Here is an 18,633-nt window from a genome sequence, read left to right as displayed (position 1 = left end):
TTACCCCCTTATGAATGTCGCCGAGGATGGTGTCGACGGGGTGATCTCGTTGTATTGCTTGGTGGACTCTTGGGTGTGGCGGTCTTGGCTCTTCCTCATCCTCCTTTTCTTGATCATTTGCATCTCCCCCTTGATCATTGCTATCATCTTGAGGTGGCTCGTCTTCTTGATTTTGCTTTTCATCATTTTGAGCCTCATCCTCATTTTGAGTTGGTGGAGATGCTTGCATGGAGGAGGATGGTTGATCTTGTGTACTTGGAGGCTCTTCGGATTCCTTAGGACACACATCCCCGATGGACATGTTCCTTAGCGCGATACATGGAGCCTGTTCTTCACCTATCTCATCAAGATCAACATGCTCCACTTGAGAGCCGTTAGTTTCATCAAACACAACGTCACACGAGACTTCAACTAGTCCAGTGGACTTGTTAAAGACCCTATATGCCCTTGTGTTTGAGTCATAACCAAGTAAAAAGCCTTCTACAGTTTTAGGAGCAAATTTTGATTTTCTACCTCTTTTAATAAGAATGAAGCATTTGCTACCAAAAACTCTAAAATATGAAATATTGGGCTTTTTACCGGTTAGGAGTTCATATGATGTCTTCTTGAGGATTCGGTGAAGATATAACCGGTTGATGGCGTAGCAGGCGGTGTTGACCGCTTCGGCCCAAAACCGGTCCGGTGTCTTGTACTCATCAAGCATGGTTCTTGCCATGTCCAATAGAGTTCGATTCTTCCTCTCCACTACACCATTTTGTTGTGGCGTGTAGGGAGAAGAGAACTCATGCTTGATGCCCTCCTCCTCAAGAAAGCTTTCAATTTGAGAGTTCTTGAACTCCGTCCCATTGTCGCTTCTTATTTTCTTGATCCTTAAGCCGAACTCATTTTGAGCTCGTCTCAAGAATCCCTTTAAGGTCTCTTGGGTTTGAGATTTTTCCTGTAAAAAGAATACCCAAGTGAAGCGAGAATAATCATCCACAATTACGAGACAATACTTACTACCGCCGATGCTTATGTAAGCGATCGGGCCGAACAAATCCATGTGTAGGAGCTCCAGTGGCCTGTCGGTAGTCATTATGTTCTTGTGTGGATGATGAGTGCCAACTTGCTTCCCTGCTTGACATGCGCTACAAATCCTGTCTTTCTCAAAATGAACATTTGTTAGTCCTAAAATGTGTTCTCCCTTTAGAAGCTTGTGAAGATTCTTCATTCCAACATGGGCTAGTCGGCGGTGCCAAAGCCAACCCAAGTTAGTCTTAGCAACTAAGCAAGTGTCGAGTTCAGCTCTTTCAAAATCTACCAAGTATAGCTGACCCTCTAACACTCCCTTAAAAGCTATTGAATCGTCACTTCTTCTAAAGACAGTAACACCAGTATCAGTAAAGAGACAGTTGTAGCCCATTTTACATAATTGGGATACGGAAAGCAAATTGTAATCTAAAGAATCTACAAGAAAAACATTGGAAATAGTATGGTCAGGTGATATAGCAATTTTACCCAAACCTTTGACCAAACCTTGATTTCCATCCCCGAATGTGATAGCTCGTTGGGGATCTTGGTTTTTCTCATATGAGGAGAACATCTTTTTCTCCCCTGTCATATGGTTTGTGCACCCACTGTCGAGTATCCAACTTGAGCCCCCGGATGCATAAACCTACAAAACAAGTTTAGTTCTTTGTTTTAGGTACCCAAACGGTTTTGGGTCCTTTGGCATTAGATACAAGAACTTTGGGTACCCAAACACAAGTCTTGGAACCCTTGTGCTTGCCCCCAACAAATTTGGCAACTACCTTGCCGGATTTGCTAGTAAGCACATAAGATGCATCAAAAGTTTTAAATGAAATGGCATGATCATTTGATGCATTAGGAGTTTTCTTTCTAGGCAACTTGGCACGGGTTGGTTGCCTAGAGCTAGATGTCTCACCCTTATACATAAAAGCATGGTTAGGGCCAGAGTGAGACTTCCTAGAGTGAATTCTCCTAATTTTGCTCTCGGGATAACCGGCAGGGTACAAAATGTAACCCTCGTTATCCTGAGGCATGGGAGCCTTGCCCTTAACAAAGTTAGACAAATTTTTAGGTGGGGCATTAATTTTGACATTGTCTCCCCTTTGAAAGCCAATGCCGTCCTTAATGCCCGGGCGTCTCCCATTATAGAGCATGCTTCTAGCCAATTTAAATTTTTCATTTTCTAAGTCATGCTCTCTAATTTTAGCATTAAGTTGTGCTATGTGATCATTTTGTTTTTTAATTAAGTCAAGGTGATCATGGATAGCATCAACATTAATATCTCTACATCTAGTGCAAATAGAAACATGCTCAACATTAGATGTAGAGGGTTTGCAAGATTTAAGTTCTACAACCTTAGCATGCAACATTTCATTCTTAGTTCTAAGGTCGGAAATAGTAGCATTGCAAACATTAAAATCTTTAACCTTAGCAATTAAATTTTCATTCTCTAATCTAAGGATAGCAAGAGATGCATTCAATTCATCAATCTTAGCAAGCAAGTCAACGTTATCATCTCTAAGATTGGTAATTGAAACATTACAAACATGTGAATCAACCTTAGCATTTAAAGTAGCGTTTTCATTTCTAAGGTTGTCAATTATCTCACGGCAAGTGCTTAGCTCACTAGACAGTTTTTCACATTTTTCAACTTGTAGAGCGTAAGCATTTTTAACCTTAACATGTTTCTTGTTTTCCTTGATTAGGAAGTCTTCTTGGGAGTCCAAGAGATCATCCTTTTCGTGGATAGCACTGATTAGCTCATTTAATTTTTCTTTTTGTTCCATGTTAAGGTTGGCAAAAAGAATACGCAAGTTATCCTCTTCATTTTTATCATCCTCATCACTAGATGTTTCATATTTAGTGGAGGACTTTGATTTTACCTTCTTTTTGCCGTCCTTGGCCATGAGGCACTTGTGGCCGACGTTGGGGAAGAGGAGGCCTTTGGTGACGGCGATGTTGGCGGCGTCCTCGTCGTCGGAGGAGTCGCTTGAGCTTTCGTCGGAGTCCCACTCCCGACAAACATGGGCATCGCCGCCCTTCTTCTTATAGTACTTCTTCCTTTCCTTCCTCTTGCCCTTCTTGTCGTTGTCCCTGTCACTATCACTTGATAATGGACATTTAGCAATAAAGTGACCGGGCTTACCACACTTGTAGCAAACCTTCTTGGAACGGGATTTGTAGTCCTTCCCCTTCCGTTGCTTGAGGATTTGCCGGAAGCTTTTGATGATTAGGGCCATCTCCTCGTTGTCGAGCTTGGAGGCGTCAATTGGTTGTCTGCTTGGTGTAGACTCCTCCTTCTTCTCCTCCGTTGCCTTGAAGGCCACGGGTTGCGCCTCGGATGTGGAAGGCTCATCAAGCTCGTTGATCTTCTTGGAGCCCTTAATCATGCATTCAAAACTAACAAAATTCCCGATGACTTCCTCGGGGGTCATTTGTGTATATCTAGGATTGCCACGAATTAATTGTACTTGAGTAGGGTTAAGGAAAATAAGGGCTCTCAGAATAACCTTAACCACTTCGTGGTCATCCCATTTTGTGCTCCCTAGGTTGCGCACTTGGTTCACCAAGGTCTTGAGCCGGTTGTACATGTCTTGTGGCTCCTCCCCTTGGCGAAGACGGAAGCGACCGAGCTCCCCCTCGATCGTTTCCCGCTTGGTGATCTTGGTGAGTTCATCACCCTCATGCGCCGTCTTGAGTAGGTCCCAAATCTCCTTGGCGTTCTTCAACCCTTGTACTTTGTTGTATTCCTCCTTGCTTAAAGAGGCAAGGAGAATGGTTTTGGCTTGAGAGTTGAAGTGCTCGATTTGGGCCACTTCGTCCGTGTCGTAGTCCTCATCCCCTACGGATGGTACCTGTACACCATACTCAACAATATCCCATAAACTTTTGTGGAGAGAGATTAGATGACATTGCATCAAATTACTCCACATAGCATAATCTTCACCATTAAAAGTTGGTGGTTTGCCTAATGGGACGGAAAGGAAAGGTGTATGTTTAGGAACGCGAGGGTAACGTAGGGGGATCTTACTATACTTCTTACGCTCTTGGCGTTTAGAAGTGACGGACGCCGCGTCGGAGCCGGAGGTGGAGGTCGTTGAAGTGTCGGTCTCGTAGAAGACCACCTTCCTCATCCTTTTGTGCTTGTCCCCACTCCGATGCGGCTTGTGAGAAGATTTTTCCTTCTTCTCCTTATGGTGAGAAGAGGAAGATCTTTTCTCCTTCCGCTTGGAGGATTTCTTCTTCTTCTCTCTTCTCTTGGTGCGGGACTCTTCCGATGAAGATGAAGTGCTCCCTTGGCTTGTAGTGGGCTTGTCGTCGCCGGTCTCCATCTCCTTCTTGGCGTGATCTCCCGACATCACTTCGAGCGGTTAGGCTCTAATGAAGCACCGGGCTCCGATACCAATTGATAGTCGCCTAGAGGGGGGGTGAATAGGGCGAAACTGAAATTTACAAAATAATCACAACTACAAGCCGGGGTTAGCGTTAGTAATAATAAATGAGTCCGCGAGAGAGGGTGGAAAACAAATCGCAACCAAATGGAGAGTGTGACACGCGGATTTGTTTTACCGAGGTTCGGTTCTTGCAAACCTACTCCCCGTTGAGGAGGCCACAAAGGCCGGGTCTCTTTCAACCCTTCCCTCTCTCAAACGATCCACGGATCGAGTGAGCTTTCTTTTCTCAGTCACTCGGAACACAAAGTTCCTACAAGGATCACCACAAGATTGGTGTCTCTTGCCTCAATTACAAGTGAGTTTGATCGTAATGAAAGAATCAAGAAAGCACGATTAAAAAGCCAAGCAACAAGAGCGACAAATAACACACGGATCACTTTCTCTCTCAAGCTACTAATCACTAATGATCTCTTTTCTCAATTGTGAAACTTGGAGAGATGGAGGCTTTGAGTGTGTCTTGGAATGGATTGCTAGCTCTTGTATTGAATGTTGAAGGTTGGAATGCTTGGATGAAGTGAACGAAGGTGGTTGGGGTTGTATTTATAGCCACCAACCACTTCCTAGCCGTTGGGCCTTTCTGCCGAGCGCGGACGGTCCGCCCTCCTGGTGCGGACGGTCCGCCCCTGTAGATCAACGGCTGAAAATGCAACGGTCAGCAGTAACGGCTATATCAACGGCTATATTGCATTTAATGCGTCGTCAGATGTCAGACAGAGCCAGTCGCGGACGGTCCGGTCGTGCACCCCGGACGGTCCGCGAGGCCCTCTATAATTCATTTCTCCGAACCCGTTACCTTCGGGTATTTCGGTTTCTTACCGATCGGACGGTCCGCGCCTGAGGCCGGACGGTCCGCGCGAGGGCTCGGACGGTCTTTGCTTTTCCTCCGGACGGTCTGTAGTGGAAACTTGTGTTTTTGCATTGGTTCTGTCCGAGGGATATTCCGATGTCGCGGACGGTCCGCCGCAAGGGCCCGGACGGTCCGCGCTTGGCCTGTTTTTCCAAAAAGCTTCTCCTGTCCGGAATAATCTACGGTATTCCGGACAGTCGATTTAGTATAGTTATAGATGAACCTTTGGCACCTGTAGAGCATATAATCTAGAGCAAACTAGTTAGTCCAATTATTTGTGTTGGGCGATTCAACCACCAAAATTAATTAGGGACTAGGTGTGAGCCTAATTCCCTTTCACAAGGTATGTGGACGACGCCTTGAATGGACCGATCAACGAGCCGCAACCTTTTGCTCTCAAAGCCACAAGGAGCAAGGAGGCACTACCCAGCAAGGTGGCGCAAATTGAGGCAGCCGGTCTTAATGATGAAGAAATGGCCCTCATCATCAAGAGATTCAAGACGGTGCTAAAGGGTCGCAATGGACAGCCGAGCAAGACTAAGACCAAGGGGAAGCGATCATGCTTCAAATGCGGTAAGCTTGGTCATTTTATTGCTAACTGTCCTGATAATGAAAGTGACCAGGAAAAGGGGAACAAAAGGGAGAAGAAGAAGCACTACAAGAAAGCCAAGGGCGAGGCGCATCTAGGCAAGGAGTGGGATTCGGATTGCTCCTCCTCCGACTCCGACAATGAGGGACTCGCCGCCACCGCCTTCAACAAATCGGCCCTCTTCCCCAACGAGCGTCACACGTGTCTCATGGCTAAGGAGAAGAAAGTAAGTACTCGAAACTCTACTTATGCTTCTTCTAGTGATAATGATTCTAGTGACGATGATGAAATAGACTATTCTAGTGTATTTAAAGGTCTAGATAGAATTACAATTGGCAAAATTAATGAATTAATTGATGCATTGAATGAGAAGGATAAACTCTAAGAGAAACAAGAGGATTTATTGTATGAAGAGCATGATAAATTTTTAGAAGCTCAAAAATCTCATGCTCTAGAAGTTAAAAGAAATGAGATGCTTACTTGTGAATTATCCTCATGCCATGAAACAATTTCTAAATTAAAGAGCATTAACGATGAGTTGAATGTTAAGATAGAAATAGCTAGTAAATCAACAACTTGTGTAGAAAATGTTGCTATTTGCAATAGATGTAAAGAATTTGATATTGATGCTTGTAGTGAACACATAGCCTCTATTGCAAAGCTAAATAATGAAGTGGCTAGTCTTAATGTCCAACTTAAGACTAGCAAAAGTGAATTTGATAAGTTAAAATTTGCAAGGGATGCCTACACAATAGGAAGACATCCCTCAATTAAGGATGGGCTTGGCTTCAAGAGGGAAGCCAAGAACTTAACAAGCCATAAGGATCCCATTCCCGCCAAGGAGAAAGGGAAGGCCCCTATGGCTACTAGTGCTAAAAGGAACCATGCATTTTTGTATCATGATAGAAGACAAACTAGAAATGTAAGTCATGATGCTTTTGATTCATATGTTTATGATTCTCATGCCATGTTTGCTCCTAGTTCCTCTTATGTGTATGATAGAAATGTTACTAGGAGAAATGTTGCTCCTAAAAGAAATGCTATTCATCATGTGCCTAGAAGGAATGTTATTCATGCTCCTAGGAAAATTGCAAATGAACCTTCTACAATTTATTGTGCTTTAAATACTTCCTTTGCAATTTGTAGAACGGGTATGAAGGTAATTGCTAGGAAGTTAGGGGCAAGATGCAAGGGAGATAAAACTTGCATTTGGGTCCCTAAGGATATATGTGCTAACCTTGTAGGACCCAACATGAGTTGGGTACCTAAGACCCAAGCCTAAATTTGCCTTGCAGGTTTATGCATCCGGGGGTTCAAGCTGGATTATCGACAGCGGATGCACAAACCATATGACGGGGGAGAAGAAGATGTTCACCTCCTACGTCAAGAATAAAGATTCCCAAGATTCAATTGTATTCGGTGATGGGAATCAAGGCAAGGTAAAAGGTTTAGGTAAAATTGCAATTTCTAATGAGCACTCCATATCTAATGTGTTTTTAGTAGTCTCTTGGATATAATCTGCTATCTGTTAGTCAATTATGCAATATGGGGTATAACTGTCTATTTACAAATGTAGATGTGTCTGTCTTTAGAAGAAGTGATGGTTCACTAGCTTTTAAGGGTGTATTAGACGGCAAACTTTATTTAGTTGATTTTGCAAAAGAAGAGGCCGGTCTAGATGCATGCTTAATAGCTAAGACTAGCATGGGCTGGCTGTGGCATCGCCGCTTAGCACATGTGGGGATGAAGAACCTTCACAAGCTTCTAAAGGGAGAACACGTGATAGGTTTGACTAACGTGCATTTCGAAAAAGATAGACCTTGTGCAGCTTGTCAAGCAGGTAAACAAGTAGGAGGAGCGCATCACAGCAAGAACGTGATGACCACTTCAAGACCCCTGGAGCTGCTGCATATGGACCTCTTCGGACCTGTCGCCTATCTGAGCATAGGAGGGAGTAAGTATGGTTTAGTTATTGTTGATGATTTTTCCCGCTTCACTTGGGTGTTCTTTTTGCAGGATAAGTCTGAAACCCAAGGGACCCTCAAGCGCTTCCTCAGAAGAGCTCAAAATGAGTTTGAGCTCAAAGTGAAGAAGATAAGGAGCGACAACGGATCCGAGTTCAAGAACCTTCAAGTGGAGGAGTTCCTTGAAGAGGAAGGGATCAAGCACGAGTTCTCCGCTCCCTACACACCACAGCAAAATGGTGTGGTAGAGAGGAAGAACAGGACACTCATCGATATGGCGAGGACGATGCTAGGAGAGTTCAAGACCCCCGAGTGCTTTTGGACGGAAGCCGTTAACACTGCTTGCCACGCCATCAACAGGGTCTACCTTCATCGCCTCCTCAAGAAGACATCGTATGAGCTACTAACCGGTAACAAACCCAATGTATCGTACTTTCGTGTATTTGGGAGTAAATGCTACATTCTAGTAAAGAAGGGTAGAAATTCTATGTTTGCTCCCAAAGCTGTAGAAGGGTTTTTGTTAGGTTATGACTCAAATACAAAGGCGTATAGAGTCTTCAACAAATCATCGGGTTTGGTTGAAGTCTCTAGCGACGTTGTATTTGATGAGACTAATGGCTCTCCAAGAGAGCAAGTTGTTGATTGTGATGATGTAGATGAAGAAGATGTTCCGACAGCCGCTATACGAACCATGGCGATTGGAGAAGTACGGCCATAGGAACAAGATAAACGAGATCAACCTTCTTCCTCGACCATGGTGCTACCCCCAACTCAAGACGATGAACAGGTTCATCAACAGGAGGCATGTGATCAAGGGGGAGCACAAGATAATCATGTGATGGAGGAAGAAGTGCAACCGGCACCTCCAACCCAAGTTCGAGCGATGATTCAAAGGGATCATCCCGTCGACCAAATTCTGGGTGACATTAGCAAGGGAGTAACTACTCGATCTCGATTAGTTAATTTTTGTGAGCATTACTCCTTTGTCTCTTCTATTGAGCCTTTCAGGGTAGAAGAGGCCTTGCTAGATCCGGACTGGGTGTTGGCCATGCAAGAGGAGTTAAACAACTTCAAGCGCAATGAAGTTTGGACACTGGTGCCTCGTCCGAAGCAAAATGTTGTGGGAACCAAGTGGGTGTTCCGCAACAAACAGGACGAGCACGGGGTGGTGACGAGGAACAAGGCTCGACTTGTGGCAAAAGGTTATGCCCAAGTCGCAGGTTTGGATTTCGAGGAGACCTTTGCTCCTGTGGCTAGGCTAGAGTCAATTCGAATCTTGCTAGCATATGCCGCTCACCATTCTTTCAGGTTGTACCAAATGGATGTGAAGAGCGCTTTCCTCAACGGGCCAATCAAGGAGGAGGTGTACGTGGAGCAACCCCCTGGCTTCGAGGATGAACGGTACCCCGACCATGTGTGTAAGCTCTCTAAGGCGCTCTATGGACTTAAGCAAGCCCCAAGAGCATGGTATGAATGCCTTAGAGACTTTTTACTTGCTAATGCTTTCAAGGTTGGGAAGGCCGATCCAACTCTTTTTACAAAGACATGTGATGGTGATTTGTTTGTGTGCCAAATTTATGTCGATGACATAATATTTGGTTCTACTAACCAAAAGTCTTGTGAAGAGTTTAGCAGGGTGATGAAGCAGAAATTCGAGATGTCGATGATGGGCGAGTTGAACTACTTCCTTGGGTTCCAAGTGAAGCAACTCAAGGACGGCACCTTCATCTCCCAAACGAAGTACACGCAAGATCTGCTAAAGCGGTTTGGGATGAAGGACGCCAAGCCCGCAAAGACTCCGATGGGGACCGACGGACACACCGACCTCAACAAAGGAGGTAAGTCCGTTGATCAAAAAGCATACCGGTCAATGATAGGTTCTTTGCTTTACTTATGTGCTAGTAGACCGGATATTATGCTTAGCGTATGCATGTGTGCTAGATTTCAATCCGATCCTAAGGAGTGTCACTTAGTGGCGGTGAAGCGAATTCTTAGATATTTGGTTGCTACGCCTTGCTTCGGGCTCTGGTATCCAAAGGGGTCTACCTTTGACTTAGTTGGATACTCAGACTCCGACTATGCTGGATGTAAGGTCGATAGGAAGAGTACATCAGGGACGTGCCAATTCTTAGGAAGGTCCCTGGTGTCATGGAACTCTAAGAAACAAACCTCCGTTGCCCTATCCACCGCTGAGGCCGAGTATGTTGCCGCAGGACAGTGTTGCGCGCAACTACTTTGGATGAGGCAAACCCTCAGGGACTTTGGCTACAATCTGAGCAAAGTCCCACTCCTATGTGATAATGAGAGTGCTATCCGCATGGCGGAAAATCCTGTTGAACACAGCCGCACAAAGCACATAGACATCCGGCATCACTTTTTGAGAGACCACCAGCAAAAGGGAGATATCGAAGTGTTTCATGTTAGCACCGAGAACCAGCTAGCCGATATCTTCACTAAGCCTCTAGATGAGAAGACCTTTTGCAGGTTGCGTAGTGAGCTAAATGTCTTAGATTCGCGGAACCTGGATTGAATTGTAGCATACATGTAGTTATGCTTTTGATCATGTTCCTTTTTGCATTATGTTGCTTATTATGGTGCTCAAGTTGTACAAACACTTCCTGGACCTCACAAGTCCGTTGCAAAGTGATGCACATGTTTAGGGGGAGATGTGTTACAACTTGACCCTTTGAGACTAACCATGTGCTTGAGTTTGGTAATTTAGTCTCGAAGGAGGATTGAAAGGGAAAAGGTGGACTTGGACCATGAAAGACTTCCACTGCACTCCGATGAGAGGGTAACTAATTCCAAGTTCATCTCATGAAATCTTATTGCCATTTGCTCTTAATTGAAGACTTTGGTGAGGCAATGGGGTTAGAAGGCCAAGATTAATCCCGTTTTGGTGCTTGATGCCAAAGGGGGAGAAAATAAAGGCCAAAGTGATAAATGGATCAGCTACCACTTGAGAGATTTTGAAAATAGTAGAATAGAGTTTTTGTTTTGTCAAAAGCTTTTATTGTCCCTTATTGTCTCTATTGTCAAAAGTTGGCTTCTTGTGGGGAGAAGTGTTGATTATGGGAAATAGGGGGAGTTTTTGAAATCTTTGATCAATCTCTTTTGGAATGACTCTCGTTATGCTTCAACATGTGTGTTTGACTTAGAGATAGAGATTTGAGTTTGATTTGCAAAAACAAACCAAGTGGTGGCAAAAGATGATCCATATATGCCAAAATTTGAATAAAACTCAAAGTCAGTTTTTATTTGAAGTGATTTTGCACCTGTTCTAGTTGCTCTATGTTGTGTTGGCATAAATCACCAAAAAGGGGGAGATTGAAAGGGAAATGTGCCCTTGGGCCATTTCTAAGTATTTTGGTGATTGAGTGCAAACACAAAGGCTTAAATGTGAAAATATGCTCATGGATGAACAAAGTGCAAATCACAAGTAAAGGTATGTTTCTAAGCCTTAGTACATTAGTTTTGTGTACTAACATCTTGTCTAAGTGTTAGAAACAGGAGAAAGAAGAAAAGAAAAGAAGTGGAGAGTGGCTGTGTACAGCCAAAGGCTGCTTCGGGCTGGGGCACCGGACTGTCCGGTGTGCACCGGACAGTGTCCGGTGCGCCAGACCAGCGCGGAGCAAACCAGCCGCTCTCGGGTTTTTTCTCCGGCGACTTCGGCTAAAATTCACCGGACTGTCCGGTGTGCACCGGACTGTCCGGTGAGCCAACGGTCGGCCGGGCCAACGGTCGGCCGCGCGATCGGCGCGCGACACGTGGCCGAGCCAACGGTCGGAAGGAAGCACCGGACTGTCCGGTGTGCACCGGACTGTCCGGTGCGCCAGATCTGCAGTGGTCGGCAACGGTCGGCTGCGCCTGTTAAGGAAAGAAATCGGGCACCGGACAGTGTCCGGTGTGCACCGGACTGTCCGGTGCGCCCGACGACAGAAGGCAAGGATAGCCTTCCAGATGTGCTCTCAACGGCTCCTAGCTGCCTTGGGGCTATAAAAGGGACCCCTAGGCGCATGGAGGAGTACACCAAGCATTCCTACAACTCTTCTAAGCACCAAGACATCAATCTCACGCATTCGTTTCATTGTGATAGCATATAGAGCTCTTGTGGAGTTGTGAACTCTTTGTGTTGCGTTGCGAGCTCTTGTTGCGACTTGTGTGCGTGTTGTTGCTCTGATTTTCGAGTCTTGTGTGCGTTGCTCATTCCCACCTTACTCCGTATTTCTTTGTGAACTCAATTGTAAGGGCGAGAGACTCCAAGTTGTGGAGATTCCTCGCAAACGGGAAAAGATCAAAGGAAAGAAAAACACCGTGGTATTCAAGTTGATCATTGGATCACTTGAGAGGAGTTGAGTGCAACTCTCGTCCGTTGGGACGCCACAACGTGGAGTAGGCAAGTTTTGTACTTGGCCGAACCACGGGATAACCACCGTGTCAACTCTGTGATTGCTTTCTTGTGGTTATCGTGTTTTGAGTTCTCTCTAGCCACTTGGCCATACTTGTGCTAACCCTTAACAAGTTTTTGTGGCTTAAGTTTTGAACTTTTACAGGATCACCTATTCACCCCCCCCTCTAGGTGCTCTCAGACATCACGTTTGGTGTTTCCTTCCATCAGCGGACGACCGACTTCGTTCTTGATTATTCCAGAACCCACGCGACGCCTTCCCAGTTCCCTGCGCTGCAGAAAACGCGTAATTTCGCAGCCGCCAGGCGACGGATCGAAACGACCCGAGCGGGCGAGCTTGCGGTGCACCAGCGGGCGCCGATCAACGGCTGACGCGTCCCCGTTCCCTTCTCCCTCCGCCTCCTCGTTGAAGCGCTCGGCATGTGCCCCACCGGCACCTTGCCATCGATGGCCCCGGTGATGTCAGTACCGTCTTCTCCACGGTGACTGGTGCCACCCTCAATCCCCTGTCAAAACGCACCACACGAAGCCTCTACTGATGCTACCCACATACGCGCGCATTGGCGGCGGTGGAGATTGAGTCGACGGCGACGAGGCTGCAACACTGGAGGAGGAAAGGTCACAGGGGCGTGTGTTCTGCGGGGAAAGAGATCTCCATTCCTTCGGTAAAATAGCACTTGCTCACTTGCGTTTGTATTATAACTCAACGTTGGCTCCTGTTCCCTGCGCTTTCCATTCCTATATTTTCTCATTGATAAAATATGCTTCAGATTTTATCGATTTGGGCTGCTTGTATATGGATCCAGCATTCTTGTGTTGGGATCTACTGAAATGATAACTTCGTTCATAAGAATCACTATATTTCTTTTGTCTGATACTCCATTTTAACTGTCCTTCTCCAACATACGAACGTGTGCTTCCTGTGCAGCTTTATTTTCCCCTCTTTTTAGGGTTCAGCTTGCATCCTTATAACTTATTTACTCTGGATTTGATTGCAGAATGTACCAGATTTCCTCTCCCTAACCCCTCCCCATACACACACGTTCTTCATTTCTAAGATCCACAATCTTTTTAATCGCATATTTAATTTTTCCCTTACCTTACTTAGTCGGCCATTTATACTGCATTTTCATGTTAATATTTTCACATCATTTTTTCCTTTTTCCTAAAAAATGTAAAAAGGTGGTTTTGTCTTAAGATCTTCTTAGGCAGTCGACATTATATTCTTTCTAAAACTGTTTTTATTACCTTCACTTGATTTTCATTCACCGCTTACTAACTCTCACATTTTTTTTCTCTTCCTTTGGCTTGTAGAAAATGATGTTTAGCTTGGTGAGTGCTTCACAGCTTCCCAAAGTGCAAGGTGCGCACTCATTCTTCCTATACTCTATGTATTTGAGATTAGTTGATTTACGATTGTATTCCTTGTAATATGGGCACAATGCATGCTTATAAAAGTTTTGCTTTAAAAACGTTCTGCAACAAGCCATCATCCGTTATGCTTTTTAATGTTGGGTGGCTCTTCTTTCGTCAAGAATACAATCTCTGAAGAGTTATATTGAATTTTTGTAGCAAGCTGATAATAACGAAAGGAGAATTGACGTTTCTAATTCTTTCTATATGTAAGCTACTACTAATGGTCCAGAAATGCTTAGAACAAAAACTTTTTTTATATGAGAATGCTAAAGCAAATCTGTTATGGGTTCAAATATGACTATATATCCATTTATAAATACTTTAGATAGATGACCTTTTTGACTAATACGACATGTTATATGCAAAGAAATATGATATACTCTGTAAAACATGTTTTTAGAGCATTAACCTATCATACAATTCAAGAAAACATACTAGAATACTTAAGTTTCACTTTGCATGCATTTTAACGCATAATGTATATATCACTGTTTTCAGCATATCACCTCATGCTTAATGCATATTTTCTATTTATGTTCGCAGGTTAGCTTTCCAAGTAACTAAAACTAACACAGATCCAGCTAAGGTTAGCCTCCATATTAATTGGTACTTGCATGCTACCATATATCTAAATTATTTTTCCAATTTTTTTCACTAAATACTAGGGCCAATTTTTATGCAGCAAATGGATGATGTTTATCCTATCATCAACAAAGATATTACCAACCCACTTGAATCACCTCAAAAGAGTTCTTATTCTATAGTTGCATCTAAATTATATATAACTGAAACACAGAATTCAATTATGTTTTATGTGTGCACTGTGCAGGTCCTCTAGCCGAGTGCGTCTTGTTTTTTTGGAGATCTTGTTGCTTTGGTACATGTAGATAAATAAGGAAATGCTTCTACCTCATCCAACTATATTTTTTGGACATTGAGACCGAAATCCTCTTGAAACATATCCTTTTGGTAAAGTGGTTCGCACGCAGTGCATATGGACATCTGGTTCCAGATTCGTGCTTGGATCATATCTCGCATCCTCTAGCCGAGATCCTCTTGCTTTGGTACATGTAGGCCTATACGGAAATGTTTCTACTTCATTCAACTTCATTTTGGACATTGAGACCGAGAAAGCTACTATTTTCTTTTGGTAAAGTTGTTCGCATCAAGTGTAGGTTGTATTTTTTTTTTACGGTTCTGCTGTCAGCTTGGTCCTTGGCACTTTCATTTCCTAAGCTATGGGGATACCCGAGGGATTTATCCCCGCGGGGAACGGGGATGGGGAAGAAATGTCCCCCGCAAGCATTCGTGGGGATCCCCGCGGGAAAATTTTTTCGTCGCGGGGACGGGTTTAGGGAGCTAAAACCCGACAGGGAATTCCCCGTTGCCATCCCTAAGTAGCAGTGTAACACAACTGTCTCTCACAAGCTGGCTGGTTTCCAAACCAGTTCACAGCTCCCTCAGCCATCGTCATTCAGAGAAAGCACCATGTTATCACCATCGATACATCTGCCTATTTATTAACAACCGACAGATGCTCTCTTGCAATCAATGTAGTTACGCTATGGACAGACTACTGGTAGCAGCGTAGGAAGATCCAATACCAGCAACAGCGGCCACCTTTTAGTCTCTCTTTAAACCAGGTAGAATCGACGAACATAAACGAATAAAGTGCATATGTCAATTGGCCTACTTCTGTACAGTAGAGGCGATTTCGCATGCCCTCGGGGTGATCCTATCCACTCACACCGGGACCCGTCTTCCTCTGAACCGAGTGATCAGCTGCAAGATTCCAACAGGCAGGAAACAGCGTTGAAAAGAAAAGCACGGGGAACAAAGAAAAGCTGACGAATTTAGGAGTTTATATGATGATCATACCGAAGTCACAAGAGGGTGGTGGAATATCCAACCGAAGGAGGGGCTCTTTTGCAGGTAAACAGCAGCTGTTGGCCAGAAGCCGCTGTGATGAAATTAAGCAGCAGTCAGATGCAATGCCCACATGTTTCTATTTCACGATACTAACAGAGAAACAGCTGCCAGGTAGAAGTAGATCATGCAAGAACAACAGGAAAGAAACTACCAACCTGAAGAGCGTGATGAAGCCATACGACTCCACCAGCATTCCTGAGACAGGCCATCCAATGAGAACCAGGAAAAAGCCAAACCCGAAAAATATTGAACCCTGCATAGTTTGAGGCTCATTTGTCAGCTAGAAATATAAATGGAACTGAAACAGCTCGGGTTTTGCAGGGAGAAGATCAGTACCTTGTGATTCTTAGGCTTGGTGAAGAACTGCACAGTTGGCTTCAACCCAATGGTCAGTAAGACGCCAGAAACGAAGAGAATCTGACAACATGACAAACAGCAGTGCTTATCAGTAAACAGGCTAGACTGAAGTCAGAATCAATCGAGAGGACGAATCATCCTTACATTCCCCATCGCCAGGAATCCCTTGTCAAACAACATAATGATCCCGAGCAATGTGAATAGAACTCCAAATCCAGTCAAGCCCAGCCCAATCTCTGTTGACACTTGGCAAAAAGAGGACATAAACGGTTCAGTAAAAGTTGGGAGAAATGGATGCGTTGTACATTGCAAGTTTGCAACATAAGCATAGCACAAGGAGCTAGAGTATCACAAACGTCGACAAGAAAGCCAGTTTACTCAATATAGTGTGCTATGTCAGTAGCCATGGTTCTCTAATAATGGGTGATACCTCCTGATCAAGTAATCAGAAACAGAAACCATGTGCCATGTTGGTGAACTATATCTGACAGTTGCTCACCAATGGATGACCAGATATCAACATGCATGACTGAAATTATTAATCTAAATGTGTGTCGGATTCGTAGAGGCAAACCTGTTTAACCAGACTGTATGAAATGTGCCTGGAGATACCGTGTAATTCTCTCAGAGCATAGTTTTCCTCCTTTACCAATGGACAGTGGTGAAACATAGTGTTGCTACTACATCTAGCAATCTCTCATCAGTGGCTGACCAACAAACATGATTATATATAGCAACAGTTTATCAAACATTCAAACGTTTTTTAAACTAGATAACTGCAAGTTGTCACAAAGTCAAATAAGGAAGCCAATGTACTGAACATACGGTGTATTGCTGAACTACATCCGGACTCCGGAGACTACTGATTATTAGTAGATGAGCAAACATAATTTTATGGTCAAATTCTTCCTCTGAATATATGCAGAATTCGTAGAGGTAAACTCATTTTCTGAACTCTAACCGGACTGCAGGCAGTGCGCAGACGGCAGAGACCAGGGACGCAATGTTAATATTCAGAACATAGCTTTCCTCATTAATAGTGACGCAATCTTTCTAATAGCACGTTGTATCGAATGCATATGCTAAACACTACACGAACGCAGGCAGGTACAATGAAATGCAGAAGATCAGTGAATTTTGATGAGAATTCTTCACCCTGAAGGAAGACAGGTTACACATTAAGCCCTGCGGTACTACCAATGGTCGCGGATAATCATCATGAATTCATGATTTGGATGCGAGGCAGCCATCCCAATAAGCCCAATCTCCACCAAACGATTCATGCATAAAAACAGCGCAAAACCGAGAGGCAGCCAACGCGGCCGGTCCTTCACATGCACGAACAACAAACTGAGCGAGAGAGCGAAGCGAGCACGACCAAATCTCCCCTCCCAAACAGCTCACGGGCAAGCGAAACGTACAAGCAAAAGCGACCCGATCATCTCATGATCTCACAAACACGCAGCACTAGAGGCCAGAGTCCAGACGGCCTCACAAACCGCCAGCAAAAGGGAGAGGGAACTAGAGCGGGTGGGCGAGGAGTCGCTTACTCTTGAGGTCGTTCATCTCGAAGGAAACCATCGCGCCGCCGACCACCCGCAGCGAACCCGCCTACCGGCTACCGCAAGCGACCAGACACCACCTGCAACTGCAACAGCAGCGAAAAAGGGAAGCAGATAGAGAGTTAGGAGAAACCGTCGCGCCGTGCGTGGCCATAAACGAATCGCGCCCCAGGGTGTAAGGTTTCGCCAGGGATCGGAGCGCAGACGCGCGCGCGCACCTATCTCCGACTCCGAGAACCGCGGATCCGAAGGCACACGAGGGTGAGGACTGAGGAGAAGCTGGGCGGTGGCGAGGACAGAAGGGGCAGGGGACACGAGAAGCGCGGATCAAGTTGAACTGGCAGAACTGCTGCCCGTGAGAATGGACTCCCCACGGCCCACGCTGGCTGAAGGGGTTTTGTAGAGATGTCAGATGCGTGCGTCGGTTTGCTCCGCTCGGACGTCGAAGCTTCGATCGGTCGGTCCAGCCGGCTTCTCTCGATTCAAAACGGTTTGTGCAGTGCGTACGTGGCGTACGATGACGTACGCCCGCTGCTCGAATACTCCGGGATGAGCGGATGGCTGCCTGCCTGCCTTGTGCCTTGGCACCGAAGAAAGCGCGGGACAAGGCGAAGCGGAGGGCCGAGGGTGATGAGAGTATGAGAGCACCTGGCCAGTAGTCTCTGTACACGTGGATAATGTCTTCCGCGTGGGATTATGTCAAGGGAATGGGTATATAACTATAAAACGTTGGCGAATCTGTGGATTATAATATTTTCTGTTGGACGATTTATTCTTATTATTACTTTAATAAGTTCATATATGTAATGGTTTGTAACCGCCAAGCAGGACTACTAAAAATAAATGGATCACACAACATACAACTAAACATTAACAACTAATCATGATTGTATCACTTTAAATTCATAATACAGAACAGAGAGACTGACGCATGAAAATCTCAACTATACATATGATGATAATAACAATTAGTTTTTGCTAGTAGACTACAACACGGTGATGAACCCCTATGACCTGATGGGTCCCCGCCTCCCCACCACCAAACACGCCGCCCAAATCCCCCCAACCGCCATCCCCGCCTAGACCGCCAACTGCCAG

The 18,633-nt window shown here is 44.9% G+C and overlaps 1 protein-coding gene across 2 annotated transcripts; it reads right to left on the bottom strand.

The window, feature by feature from the left end:
- Window positions 1–15,083: 15,083 nt before the first annotated feature.
- On the bottom strand, window positions 15,084–17,907 carry LOC100282155 (golgi transport 1 protein B). 2 transcript variants are annotated; one of them, NM_001412042.1, is made up of 7 exons: window positions 17,754–17,907; window positions 17,524–17,621; window positions 16,118–16,218; window positions 15,953–16,033; window positions 15,772–15,869; window positions 15,566–15,647; window positions 15,084–15,469 (listed from the first exon to the last, which is right to left on the bottom strand). In NM_001412042.1, exons 2-7 carry the CDS (start codon window positions 17,552–17,554, stop codon window positions 15,431–15,433), a joined length of 432 nt encoding a protein of 143 aa, NP_001398971.1. In that variant the 5' UTR covers window positions 17,555–17,621; window positions 17,754–17,907; the 3' UTR covers window positions 15,084–15,430. The 2 variants fall into 2 exon arrangements, with proteins under 2 accessions (NP_001398971.1, NP_001148539.1); NM_001155067.2 differs by having other exon boundaries at window positions 16,118–16,209.
- Between the last annotated feature and the right edge of the window lie 726 nt (window positions 17,908–18,633).

The sequence above is a fragment of the Zea mays genome, chromosome 7, assembly GCF_902167145.1.
Source record: "Zea mays cultivar B73 chromosome 7, Zm-B73-REFERENCE-NAM-5.0, whole genome shotgun sequence".
In the NCBI taxonomy this organism is placed as follows: Eukaryota; Viridiplantae; Streptophyta; class Magnoliopsida; order Poales; family Poaceae; genus Zea; species Zea mays.
The sequence above is the reverse complement of the archived record's forward strand: the minus strand, read 5'-3'. Positions and strand labels throughout refer to the sequence as shown.

Coding starts and splice junctions, on each gene's coding strand:
- LOC100282155 (NM_001412042.1), bottom strand. CDS start 17,554: ATGGTTTCCTTCGAGATGAACGACCTCAAGA. Junction 16,034..16,117: donor GATTCCTGGCGATGGGGAAT/GTAAGGATGATT, acceptor TCATGTTGTCAG/ATTCTCTTCGTTTCTGGCGT. Junction 15,870..15,952: donor CCAAGCCTAAGAATCACAAG/GTACTGATCTTC, acceptor CAAACTATGCAG/GGTTCAATATTTTTCGGGTT.